The sequence below is a fragment of the Staurois parvus genome, unplaced genomic scaffold, assembly GCF_062004578.1.
Source record: "Staurois parvus isolate SC_StPar_1 unplaced genomic scaffold, SC_StPar_1.0 ptg000686l, whole genome shotgun sequence".
NCBI classification, from domain to species: domain Eukaryota; kingdom Metazoa; phylum Chordata; class Amphibia; order Anura; family Ranidae; genus Staurois; species Staurois parvus.
Window position 1 is genome coordinate 3,725,066 of NW_028318482.1, and position 13,237 is coordinate 3,738,302.

General features: G+C 41.3%; 2 protein-coding genes across 2 annotated transcripts in view; both read right to left on the reverse strand.

Moving 5' to 3' along the window:
* Nucleotides 1–742: 742 nt before the first annotated feature.
* Nucleotides 743–2,156, reverse strand: LENG9 (leukocyte receptor cluster member 9). The gene has a single exon (XM_089652578.1). It carries the CDS (start codon nt 2,154–2,156, stop codon nt 882–884), a length of 1,275 nt encoding a protein of 424 aa, XP_089508704.1. The 3' UTR covers nt 743–881.
* TTYH1 (tweety family member 1) overlaps nt 2,035–13,237 on the reverse strand; it is a 283,569-nt gene continuing 272,366 nt past the window's right edge. Inside the window, exon 14 of the mRNA XM_089652576.1 lies at nt 2,035–2,171. Coding sequence (XP_089508702.1) covers nt 2,163–2,171 — 9 coding nt within the window. The 3' untranslated portion in view covers nt 2,035–2,162. The remainder of the gene's footprint in view (nt 2,172–13,237) is intronic.

Below are 13,237 nucleotides of genomic sequence, written 5' to 3' on the forward strand. Positions count from 1 at the left end.
CTAAATCCAATAGAACACCTCTGGGATATCATGCTTCGGTCCATGTCATGCCACCAGGTTGCACCACAGACTGTCCAGGAGCTCAGTGATGCCCAGATCTGGGAGGAAATACCCCAGGACACCATCAGTATTCTCATTAAGAGCATGCTGCAACACTTTGAGGCATGCATACAAGCACGTGGGGGCCCTACAAACTACTGAGTACCATTTTGAGTTGCTGCAATGAAATTTCAGCAAAAATGGACTAGCCTGCTGCATAATTTTTTCACTTTGATTTTTGTCTTTGAATTCAGTCCTCTGTAGGTTGATAATTTTCATTTCCATCAAACGATGGGGCATCCTTACATTCCTAACACATTACCCAGTCCATATCAGTATAGATATCCAGCATCCAGCATATCCAGCATAATATTCTTCCCCATTGAGATCTGGTGTGTTTTCAAAGTGTATTTTTAGATGTGTGACAGTTTTTTTTTAATTGTTAAAGAAATGTGCATTATTTTTATACATATATTTTGGAGAAATTGTGTGTCTTGTGATCCTTTATACTGTTTTGGAGTTTTTCCTTTTTTAAGTAGTCTATATACAGTATTTATGCATAGTCTGCAATTTGCTCACAATTTCTACAGAAACATATTGTACTAATTGTAAGGTTTCAACATATTTTGAATACCACTGCACAGTTGTCAGAGTCTGAGTCTTTTAATTTTGAACACCTAGAGTAATAGAAAATAAGACTAAGCAGATTTCTAGTTTCTTTATTCAACAAAAGTCTAAAAAGGACAGCTTGAAATAAATTGGTTGTGTCTCTCAACAGACCTTGCTGTTATTCTTTTAAAAAGAAATAATTAGCCATATTGTTTAGCTTACTGTCATATTTATTAGTACAGTGGCAGTTCTAGAAGTGTTGTATAAAATCCATCAGTGCGTCTTGAACTCCCGGCATTGCAAAAGCTAATGGTGTCAATATGTTGAGCCCCAAAATGAGTAATCTGGATACTGTTGTAAACCTCTGGTAGGAACAGAAGGCTGTGATTTTTACTGGCCATATTTCTAGGTACCTTAGCTACAGTAACATGGAAGCTGGAGGAAGTTGGTGGATTTATGACTACTAAGCCTCTGCTTCGAAATCTTTGGTTTAGAGTGTCCACAAAGCATGTTAGTCCTGGAACAAACACGGGTGCCAAATATAGCACACGTGAATGAAAATCTTTCAGTCCATCAAAGCTTAAAATGAGGCTCGGAGAAAGGATCCTCTGAATTTCAGTCTTAATGTCTTGAAGGACTGTATGAACAATTTCTATGTCATCTGAAGTCACCAAATGCAAAAGGCACAATGTTAAATGAAGTTCTGGCAGAGGAGTAAGGAATGGTGCTATTTCTTTGTTATGTTTTACCAGAACATCTTGTACCTCTTTTACAGTGCTTCTCACGTCTTCACTGCTAATGCGAACTGCTATAAAGTGAGTAGGCCTCACTTTTTTAGTGCTTTGTTTCTGCAAATAATTATCATGAGTACTATCCTCGCACTCTTCGTCTTCAACCAACAAATCAGGGGCCACTTCTTCCATCTCTTCCTTATCATTCTGTCCTGTTTTTACTAAAGTTTTGTGCTGTTCAATTACATCTAAGATTGACAATCCACTTCCTGTTGAACCAAACACATCATCTGTGCGACTAGTTTTATCCCAGACCACCAGTTCTTGATATTTAAAGTACTGGATGCGATGTTTAGGTATGGCAAGAACATCTACCCCAGCTGAAGCTAAATCTTCCCAACTAAAAGCTGAGAATGGTTTTTCAATTACCCCCAAAAATCTATCAAGATAACCAACCAAAAAATGCTCCTTAGGTAAATTAGGGTCCCATTGGATTCTGGAGATGACATCAGTGGCTGTCTTCATAGGAGGCATTTTGCCTTTTGGTTCACTGGGGCTCTTGACTTTTCTTAAATTGTCTTTATTAGCAATAGGTTGTTCAGAAGCGTCAGATGCGCCTACATGGGTGTTTCGGCATCTGTCTCCAAATCTACACGTTCCTGCAAGAAAAAATTGGCATACTGTGTCATCATATGGTGCCTTCTCAGGTTCTCCTGTTTCATTCTGTGAAGTTTCTTCTTCATTTTTGGCATCAGCGTCACAATCACTTCTTTCCATTTTTAGTTAAGATCCCTAAAAAACAAGGCAAAATAAAAATACAAGAATGAGACCCTAAATTAGGATTGTAACATCACTATAGAGAATTATGGCCAAATTTGATTCTTTTCTTTTTTAAGGAAAAGGGAACATTATACTGAAGTAGTTAAAGCCAGCCCAACAAGTTGTATTTTTTTTTTAAGGTTTTGGTAGAGTGTAAAAGAACTGAAAACGTTTTAATTGCCATCTGTGCTCCATTGAAAAAGATTTCTCCTTCCTTCCTTTCATATAGGCACAACAGGAAATAGTATCTCCCCAAAGTCAAGGAAAACCTACTTTTTGCAGTTGTCACCTTCCTTATTGGAAGCTTTCCCTCTTTCTTATGCCAGTAACAAAAATGTATTTACTTTTTTTCTATTCTTGTGACAATTGTCACAAGCAGGTACATAAATAAGAACTGAGTTATGGGGCATTGGGACAAAACCATTAAAACTTATCTCTTTAAACTTCAAGCTAAAGAAGATCCTTTACTGTTTTAGAGTCAGAGCTTTTTTTCTGGTGGAATGTGACGGAAGTGTGTTCCGGAACCTCCACCAGAGACACTGTGGGAGCCGATCGGAAGCCAAGCCCTGTCTGTGTCACTCACTGTGTAGGCTGCTGTCTGTATGAAAGCAGAGCAGTCGTGGAGGGATCATACAGCTGCAACCTCAGAGCGGGAGGGCAGAGTGATCTGCACTCCGCTCCGCCTCTCCCTGCAGACCGTCGGGAAGCTCGTTTTGGCGCCAGTCAATCTGCTGTTTGAGAGTGAGGTGCAGCTCATTCAATTGCATGGGGAGCTAGACTGTTCTCTTCCTCAGTCTCCTGACAAGTTAACTGGTATGCTGTGGACACAAGTTTTTAGTTTTCTGGTGACAATGGTGCTGAATGGGGCTGTGCTGTGCCTGCTGTGACTGTCTCTTTGCTGCACTGGGCTGTCTTTTCTGTACTGGGCTGTCTCTTTGCTGGATATTTGGGAATGTCTCTTTGCTGGGTATTTGGGGCTGTCTCTTTGAATATTTGTGGATGTCTCTTTGTTGGATGGGGCTATCTTTTTTGCTGGATATTTGGGAATGTCTCTTTGAAAATTTTGAGATGTCTCTTTGCTGAATATTTGGGGATGCCTATTTGCTGGATATATAGGGATGTCCCTTTGAATATTTGGGAATGTCTCTTTGGTGGACGAGGCTGTCTTATTGCTGGATATTTGGGAAAGGCTCTTTGCTGAATATTTGGGATTGTCTCTTTGCTGTGTATTTGGAGATGCCTCTTTGCTGGATATTTGGGGCTGTCTCTTTTCTGAATATATGGGGATGTCTCCTTGCTTTATATTTGGGGATCTCTCTTTGCTAAATATACGGAAATGTCTCTGCTTGATATTTAGGGATGTCTCTTTGCTGGATATTTGGGAATTGCTCTTTGCTGACTATTTGGAATGTCTCTATGATGAATATTTGGGGATGTCTCTATGATGAATATATGGAAATGTCTCTTTGCTTGATATTTGGGGATGTCTCTTTGTTTGATATTTGGGGATGTCTCTTTGATGAATAAATGGGGATGTCTCTTTGGCAGATATTTTGGGATGTTTCTTTGGTGGATATTTGGTAATGTCTCTTCACCGAATATATGGGGATGCTACTGATGTGAGAAGCGGAGAAGAAACATATGACAAGAATGCTGAAATTGTCTTGAAGTGCCTCTGAGCTTGCTTTGGTAAGTGCTGGATATTTCTAATCTTTTGCATTGCTTTTTATTAACAAATCCCATTAAAATGACTTGTATAGCCCCCCACCACATTATACTTTGTTGCCTGTTCTCTAAAGGGGATGTTTCTGGGGGGGGATTGCAGTTTTAGTTGGCAGTTCTAGGGGCGGGTAGGGACGTGATCTAGGAGGGGGTGTAGGTGAGTTCCTGCACCTCTTCTCTGAGAAAAAAAGCTCTGTATAGAGTACTAATCATTTTCACAGGAACCTTATAGAGGCTCCCAAAGTAGATAGGCTGTACATTAATTTTATCCAAATGCGTTTTCCAATTTCTTAAATGATCTGCATAATACACTGCATAGCCAGACAGCTCTGGACCCCAGAACAGCTGCATAGTCTACTATGGTGCTAGTTATGATTTTCATCACCAGGACAACAGGACTGGTATATGCTTTAAAGCAGGTGCAGCAAGATAGTTTTTCTTCAATCAAGGCTTCATCTAAAGGCTGCTGAGATTGGATCTTTATGCAGCAACCCACGTTGGCGTATCCCCAGCTTTGGAAGCTGTGCCCAGACCCTGCTGGATTGAAGACTTAGGAGCCTGCTTGATATGTGACCTTTTGGGCATTAGACTCTGCTTGTTGCACTTTCCAGTATCCAGGAAGTTTCCAGGAAGCTTCCTACCTTTGCTCCTATCTGCAAGAGACACGTGGCTGCACCTCAGTTCTTGTGGCTGATTACAGTGGCCTAGTCACCTTTGACCATTCGAACCTCCCTTGCTTTCAGCAGCTGGTTAATGAGTACCACAGTTGTTATCTGGTGTTCTCAATTAAATTTTCTCTGTTAAGCAGTAAGACATGTCAAATCACAAGTGCAAGGGGAGCAGTCCTGTTGTATCGGGACTTCCCAGCTTGTGAAATTTAAAGGCACTCCTATTAGCCCAAGCATACGGGTATGTAAATAGCGATTGCAACACACATGTGAGGTATTGTCGTGAACATTGGAGCCATAATTTATGGCTATTAAAAACTGATAATCTGTAAAGGCTTTTAAAGTGTCCCTTACGGACAATTTTGGTTACTGCAGCTTTTCACCATTTCATGCAAGTTTAAGCCTTGACATGTTTTGTATCTATTAACTTGACACAACCATATATTTTATTTACACAGTCTCTGCTTTCAGAAAATATTGGAGGATGAAAGTGATTGTCTAACCAAAAATGCAGTTTTTACCACATGTACGAAAAGTTTAAAAATTGCCCTGGTAGAAAAGTGGGGGTTAAAGACATCATATGGGTTCTTATTGGTGAGGTGGAAACCACCCTAGAAATGAAAGAACAGCTTGTAGCTTCTACTAATGCTGTTAGTCTGAGATCCCTAAGAGGCCCTAAGACTACCAAAACTTTCTTGGTACACTTCTAACTTTAACAGTGTTCTGTATGGAGTTTGGAAAATTTAAATTTAGAGGAGACCTTTATCGAGAAGTGGTCTGTTGCACAACCATTGTATGGCCCTCACGCACGCCCAACCTATATCCAATAGAACACCTCTGGGATATCATGTTTCGGTCCATCTGATGATGCCAGATTGCACCTCAGACTTTCCAGGAGCTTAGTGATGCCCTGGTCCAAATCTGGGAGGAAACACCCCAGGACACCATTCGTCGTCTCATTAGGAGCATGCCCTAATGTTGTCAGGTATGTATACAACCATGCGGGGGCCATACGAAACACTGAGTACCATTTTGAGTTGCTGCAATGAAATTTCAGCAAAATGGACTAGCCTGCTGCATCATTTTTTCACTTTGATTTTCGGGGTGTCTTTAAATTCAGTCCTCTGAAGGCTAATAATTTTCATTTCCATCAAACGATGGGGCATCCTTACATTCCTAACACATTACCCAGTCCATATCAGTATAGATATCCAGCATGATATTTTTCCCCATTGAGATCTGATGTGTTTTCAAAGTGTTACTTTAATTTTTTTGAGCAGTGTATATAAAAATTTAAATAATTCTTGACAAAAATGCTGAACAAATAAAAAAAGGTGAATCTGAACAATACATTGATAGTCTATCCAACAGGCAATGCAGTAAAATGCAGTCCAACTGCCTATGGGCAGCACAGTGGCTAAATGGTTAGCACTTCTGCCTAGCAGTACTAGGGTCGTTGGTTCAAATCCCAACCATTGCATCACCTACTTGGAGTTTAAATGTTCTCCCTGTGTGGGTTTCCTCTGGGTACTTTGGTTTCCTCCCACACTCCAAAAACATGCTGGTAGGTTAATTGAATCCTGCCTAAATTGGCCCTAGTATGTATGAATGTGAGTTAGGGACCTTAGATTGTACACCCCTTGAGGGTTGGGGACTGATGTGAATGTACAATATATATGTAAAGCGCTGCATAAATTGACAGTACTATATAAGTACCTATAATGAACATAACAAATCAATTATAAGTCCATAGAGCATGCAGTGTTTAAACAAACATCTTGCTCAAGGTGAGAAATATGATTGCAAAACCTCAGTGTGGTCAAGTGCCTGTGATGCACACCCTTCACAATGCACACCGGTGGTATCATTCACTCACCAGATCAGATTGACCAATTGTAACAAGCTGGTCAAACAGCAAGGTGAACATTACTGAAACCCACAGGAATGCTTTGGTTCCCTCAATAATAACACCTATGAAAAGCTGGTCTCATACCTGAAAACCTGTCTTTATTAAAAGGTCACATTAATCCAGAGGTACTCAGAGAGTGGTCAACCCAGCACTAAGGATCTGACAGCTAGGCATAAATCCAGCATTACACCAATGCACTGCCTGCTCTGCAAGTGGCCTCCTCTAAGGGCTCGTTCACACTTGACACATTTCTAACGCTTGCCAAATGCCCCTATAGCTTTTGACAGGCATTAGACAGGCATTTGGGAAGTGTTTTTAACACTCCCCAAATGCCCCAAGTGCATTTTTGAGGCGTTTGAATGTTAAAAACTGCACTACAAACGCCTATAATGAAGTTTAATGGTATTAATGCTCCGCAAATGCCCTGCAAACTCCCCGCAAACGCCTCCCAGGCGTTTGAGGAATGTCACCATAGCCTTGAATGGAAGGCTTCAACTCCACATGAGGTGTCAATTTTGCCTTGACGCTATGGCTTCAGTGTGAACAGCACTGTGTGCTGCCATGTGTAGAATTTTCATAGGCATTTGAGAAGTGTTAAAAATGCTTCCCAAACACCTGTCTAACACCTGCTAGCATTGCTAGCATGAACATAGCCTTAGTATGCTGATGTCACAGTATTCAAGTCCCGCCCAATGCTTTTTTGTGCATACAGACGTCATTGGGGGCGGTCAGAGTATGACGTTGTCTGTACAAATAAATGCAGTAAACTTAACCCCTTCCTGTCATTAAGGCAACTCATTCATTTTGGTTTGACTAGCACCTTAATGCTGTCCATAGATGGGTTTTTTTTTCACCCAATCAGCCGCCTGCAGTGATCATTGTATTCTGCCAGTGGGGAAGGCTCCCTGCACTCTCTGCCGACAGAACGCAATAGTGCTGTAGGAAGAGATTCCCCCAACAACACTGAATGTGCTGATGGAAGAATCTAGCAGTTTTCGAGGGTTGAAGGAAGAAAATTGCATCTCAGTCATTGCTCCCATAGACATCAGATGTTCTTCCAATCTGAATGAAAGCAGTCAGAGTATAAGTCCATTATGTAATGTCTAAGGCTTACCATACATGGTACAATCTGACTGTACAATCTCTGTACCATTAGCCATGTAATGCAAGGGCCTGCCTGATGTATCCAATCAGGCAGGCCCTTGCATTACATAGTTGTTGGTAGATCTAAATGAGATTGTAACATGTATGGGGGGCCCAGGGGCCTCTTTAGGATCCCGATTTCTGTCGTGCTGATATCATCTAGCTTATTTATATAACAACAACAGTTTATAACTTACCAGAAGACACAGATTGAGAGATTTCTAATGCTTCTTCCTGCGCTTCCTCCCCACACCTTCTGCCCTGATGTTCTGTAGTGGAGAAGTCACCGTGACTCACCTATTTACAGCACTGTGCGTCACATGGCTCCTAGTTACTAAACAAAACATTGTACAAAGACAAGCAGGAAGTGTCTCAGAGACCAGAATGACGCCCCACCTTTCTCTGCAGTGTGTTCTGGGATGGTTGATGTACAAAGTTCTTCCACAAGAGGGCAGGCAGCTTCTTACGTATCATATATGTCAGTCCCAGTACATCTGGACGCTTTTCATGGCGATTTTCCATAAAGGATCAGAAACTTGCTGTGCTAACCTCCTTCTGCTACTTGCCTGGCTGTCTCTGGCTTTAATACTTTTCACGGTCACTGATCATGAATAAGCATGCAATAACCAACATTTACCGAGGTGAAGTCAGAACTCCCGATCTACGATTGTTCTGGGTCAGCCACAGGGGCGGACTGACAACTCATGGGGATCATGGGGCCCCTGTGTCCTTGCCCAAACTCAAAAAAGCCTATGAAAAAGGTACCAGGGGCATCTCATGGGGCCCGCTACTGACCCCGGGCCCTTGGGCAGTGCTGAGTTTCCAAATGGTCAGTCCGCCCCTGGTCAGCCAGAAGGTGTATCCAACACAACAAACACTTTACTCCTGCGCTAGGAAAGGACTCAGTAGACCCAATAAGAATGTTCTGGAATTTTCTGGAATATGCACAGCTTGCTGCCCTCAACAGACCAGGGTGGTCCGAATACACTGGATACAAATGGAGAAACAGAAAAGGGGCGCACCGACCTAGTGCATTATCGTTTAAAATAATTTATTAAAGAAACAAAAATAGGTATCATACTCACAATAGACATAATAACACAGGCATATGAGGAAGAGGTTGTGTCCTCGAAACGTGTTAGCCAGTTGGTAATCCAGGGTTCCATCGTATGGACTCAGATGTTGTTTGGATCATACATCTTGTTCAGTTTGACATGCCTGTGTTATTATGTCCTTTTTCTGTTTCTCCATTTGTAGCCAAAAGGTGTAGGCAGGTGTGAAAAGTACTGTAACCCTTGGTTCACATACATGCGGCCGTGTGTGCCGTGTTTTGCGTGGGCACGAGAGCCCATTCATTTGAACGGACTCCCAAGCCCGTGACACGCAGGGAAGAAGTCCCTGCACTTCTTTGGAAAACGCAGCTCACACAGGAACCTCGGTTCCCAGTACGGTTGCGTTTTCCAGTGCGGGTGGCGTGCCATCAGCCCGCAGGTCCACGTTTCTCTGTGCGGGAGGTGCGGATGCATGGATTTTCATGTGGATCCGCAGCGGCACCACCCGCACAGATATGAACCTAGGATAAATTAGAAATTAGACATGGGTGATTTGCTTTGTTAGCAATTGAAATTTGAAAAAAATTTTCATTATATGGACATTCAGATGTATCTGTATCTCTGAATAATGTAAATTGTGGGGTGTTACCAGGGAGCGGACTGACAACTCATGGGGCCCCCGGGCAATAGGGGATCATGGGGCCCCTGTGTCCTTGCCAAAACTCAAAAAAACCTATGAAAAAGTACCAGGGGCATCTCATGGGGCCCCCTACTGACCCTGGGCCCTCGGGCAGCGCCCGAGTTTCCAAATGGTCAGTCCGCCCCTGGGTGTTACACAGTTAGGTGTTGGCAGCAATCCCTCATATATATATATATATATATATATATTTGTAATTATTTTATTGTCATTTTTTTGTTTTTTATTTATTATTTTGATTTCCTTATTAGACTATTAATATTCACTAACATTTATTAGCACATTAAGCCTGGGTTCACACTTGTGCGGTGCAGCATATCGCATGTGATTCGCATCACATTCCTGTGCAAATCACATGCAAATTCTGTGCGGTGCGATTTGAGCCATACATTTTTTATGGCTCAAATCGCACCGCATCGGCACCAGGACTCTTTTTTTGGTCTGCAGTAGAATCGGATTGCATATGATTTCACACCTATGTGTTAAGATTCTGCACATCGCACAGCATTTTGCAGACCGATTTCAGGGCGTCGGTAACTTAACATACACACTTGTAGCGGTTCACTTGAGCAGGGTGCGATTGTGATGCAGTGCGGAATTCGCACATAAACCGCTGAGAATTCCGCAGCGCATCAGTGTGAACCCAGGCTAATAAGTGGTGCACCAGCATTTTTCCTTTTATTTACTGTATCTCTGAATAACATTAGCGAATGAATTTCAATGAAACTAAAATAAATTATAATGAAAACAACAAATTCATTTCGGAAGATATGATGCCATAGTTTGGGCATTTTGTTAATATTTCAAGCATCCAAAATAATGTAACAACATAACGAATGATCCGAACTGATTCGGATCCATTTCATTTTAATTTTGCATTAACATTTTTCATTATTATAAAAAATGCATCACATATGAAATGGAAACATACTGTAATAAGTATAGTATGGAATAAAAGTGAAATAAGATGATGATTCCTACTTATTGTGTTTTGTTACTTTTGGGTGTATGTGACTCCAGTCGATATCATCCAATCAGCTCAGTCCGTTTCTCTTTGTGGGTTGGACTAGTAGGGATGACTCAGAGGACAAAGTAATCTCCCGAAATAACAAATTAATATTTTAAAATGAATATAGCCAGTCTTCCAAAATATATGAAATGAATCCAAATATTTGAAACAGATCTGAATACACGAAAAAAAAAATTCCAAAAACAAATCATTCTAACATAACAAATATGTCTCCTTCTAGCAAGCCTGTGCAGCCTAATTTAACCACTTGCCATCCGCCTGCTGTTTTTAAACGGCAGGACGGTGGCACTCCAGGGGCGGGTTGCCGTTCATAAACGGCACCCGCTATTTCTAGTTGTGCACGCTCCCTGGGAGCGCGCAGCACCGCGATCAGGTGCCTGCTGTGTGCTCCGGACACAGTGAAACACTGATCATCGGACGGGACCTCTGTACGAGGTCCTGATCATGTGATCACTGATTGGCCAATCAGTGATCACATCCAAAGTAGTAAGCAAGATGTCACTTGTGACATCATTGCTTACTACGTGTGAAATCTGTGAATGATCACAGAGATCACATGGTACAAGGCTATTCACAACAGCCTTGTACCATGTGACAAGCTATGACCAATCACAGCTCACACAGTATTTCTCAATGGCTGCAAGAATGCAGACAGAGAGAAAGAGAAATAATTGCTTTTACATCCTATATGGGTGTAAAAGCAATCACTGTAAAAAAAAAAAAAAAAATCATCACCCCCCACAAGTAGTACAGTGTCACCATGGTAACATTGTACTGCTAGGGTGACGGTATGTAAAAAAAAATAAAAATAAAAAAATAAAAAAATTAAATAAAAATGTAAAAAAAAATATTTAATAATTATAATTTTTGGTTATAAACTAATTTGGCATATTTTTTTTTTACTAAAAAGATAACGGAATACATTTTGGCTAAGATTTATGATGAAATATTATTTATTTGCAAAATTTTATAAGAAAAACACTTTTTTCAAAATTTTTGGACTTTTTCATTTACATAGCAAAAAAATAAAATCCCAGCAGTGAATAAATACCACCAAAATAAATCGTTATCTGTGCCAAAAAAAGGGTAAAAAATTCATATGGATACAGTGTTGCATGACCGCGCAATTGTCATTTAAAGTGTGATAGCGCTGAAAGCTGAAAATTGCCCTGGACAGGAAGGGGGTAAAAGTGTCCGGACAGGAAGTGGTTAAAGTGACACTAAAGCTTTTTTTTTTTTTTTTTTTATAACAAACGTGTCTACACCTGCTCTGTGTAATGGTATTGCACAAAGTAGCCCCAATTCTCTTCTTTTCGGATCCCCGCTGGCACTGCTGGCTCCTCCTCCTCAAGCAGTGCCCCCAGGGAAAGCCACTTGCCCTGGGGGCACTGCTGCATGCTCATCCTGAGCCACTCTATGTGTCCATAAAACTCCCTCCCCATTCTCTCTTCATTGGTTCACTGGCTGTGATTGACAGCATACAATGGATTTCGGGTGCTGTTTCAGCCAATGAGGAGGAAGAGTCTTAGTCAGCAGAGGCTGTCGAGAACATCGCTAGTTCAGAGAGGGCTCAGGTAAGGATTGGGAGGGCTGGGGGGGGGGTCCGCTGCCCACAAAAGGTTTTTACCTTCATGCACAAAATACATGAAGGTAAAAAACCTTGAGCCTTTAGAACCACTTTAATTCAACAGCAGCTGTCACCATCTCCTTCACCATACATACAGCAACAGCAGTTGGGTCCCACCACCAGTTTGTAAAGTCAGTTATCATATACAAGATCCTCAGTACTCGGCTTTTTTGCAGCAAGGATAATCCTTTTCAGTATTAGCTGCACAGCAGGGGAGTACCTATTTTAAGCAATACTCCCATCCATCACAGTAAGCGACAGAGGTGGGAGAGAAGGAAATTTAAACCAAATATTCCCTCCATTAAAGTGGGGAATTTCAGATTTTTGGCGAATAAGGTAGATGAGCTAATCATGTTATTTCAGGGTCAATGTGAGTTTCGTGAGTGTAGCATTATGTGTTTTTCAGAAACATAACTGCACAGAGATATTACCGATCACAATGTTACTGTAAGTGGTTTCCAGATTGTTAGAGTGGACAGAGACTGCGCAATGAGTGGTAGGAGGAAAGGGGGGGACTTGTTATTTTTGTAAACAATAAATGGTGCAACCCTGCTCACATAACTATTATAGAAAGTGTCCGCTGCTCAGATATAGAATTATTATTTGTAGGGCTTTGGCCTTATTACTTGCCTAGGTAGATTCCATATGTCATTGTTGTGGTAGTGCATATTCCACCTTCTACCAACCCAAAGTTGGCAAGTGATACCATCCAGAGTGTTATTGCAAAACTTCAAACCAAACATCCTAATGCCTTTATCATGATCTCAAGTGAATTTAATCATGTCACCATGGAGAAAACATTGACTAACTTTACACATTTTGTGAACTGCCCAACTAGAGAGACTAAGAAGATAATAAGACCCTGGATCTGCTGTATGTGAAGAATGCATACAGCTCTTCTCCATTTCCACCTTTGGGCAGATCAGATCATAATATGCTATTGCTATAACAATCCTTGTTATGTGCCCCTGGTTAAGGGACAACTTGTGACCACCAGATTGGTGAAAGATGGTCTGAGGAGTCCTTTGAATGATTGCGTGGCTGTTTTGAGGGGACGGATTGGAATGTACACCTATGAGCCACATTGATGGGACATTAGTGGGTTTACTGGGTGCATAATACATTATATTAATTTCTGTGTAGATTCTATTGTTCCAACCAGAATTGTTAATTATTATTCAAATAATAAAC

Excerpts from the sequence above, each read along its gene's own strand:
- LENG9 (XM_089652578.1), bottom strand. The coding sequence starts at position 2,156 with ATGGAAAGAAGTGATTGTGACGCTGATGCCAAAAATGAAGAAGAAACT.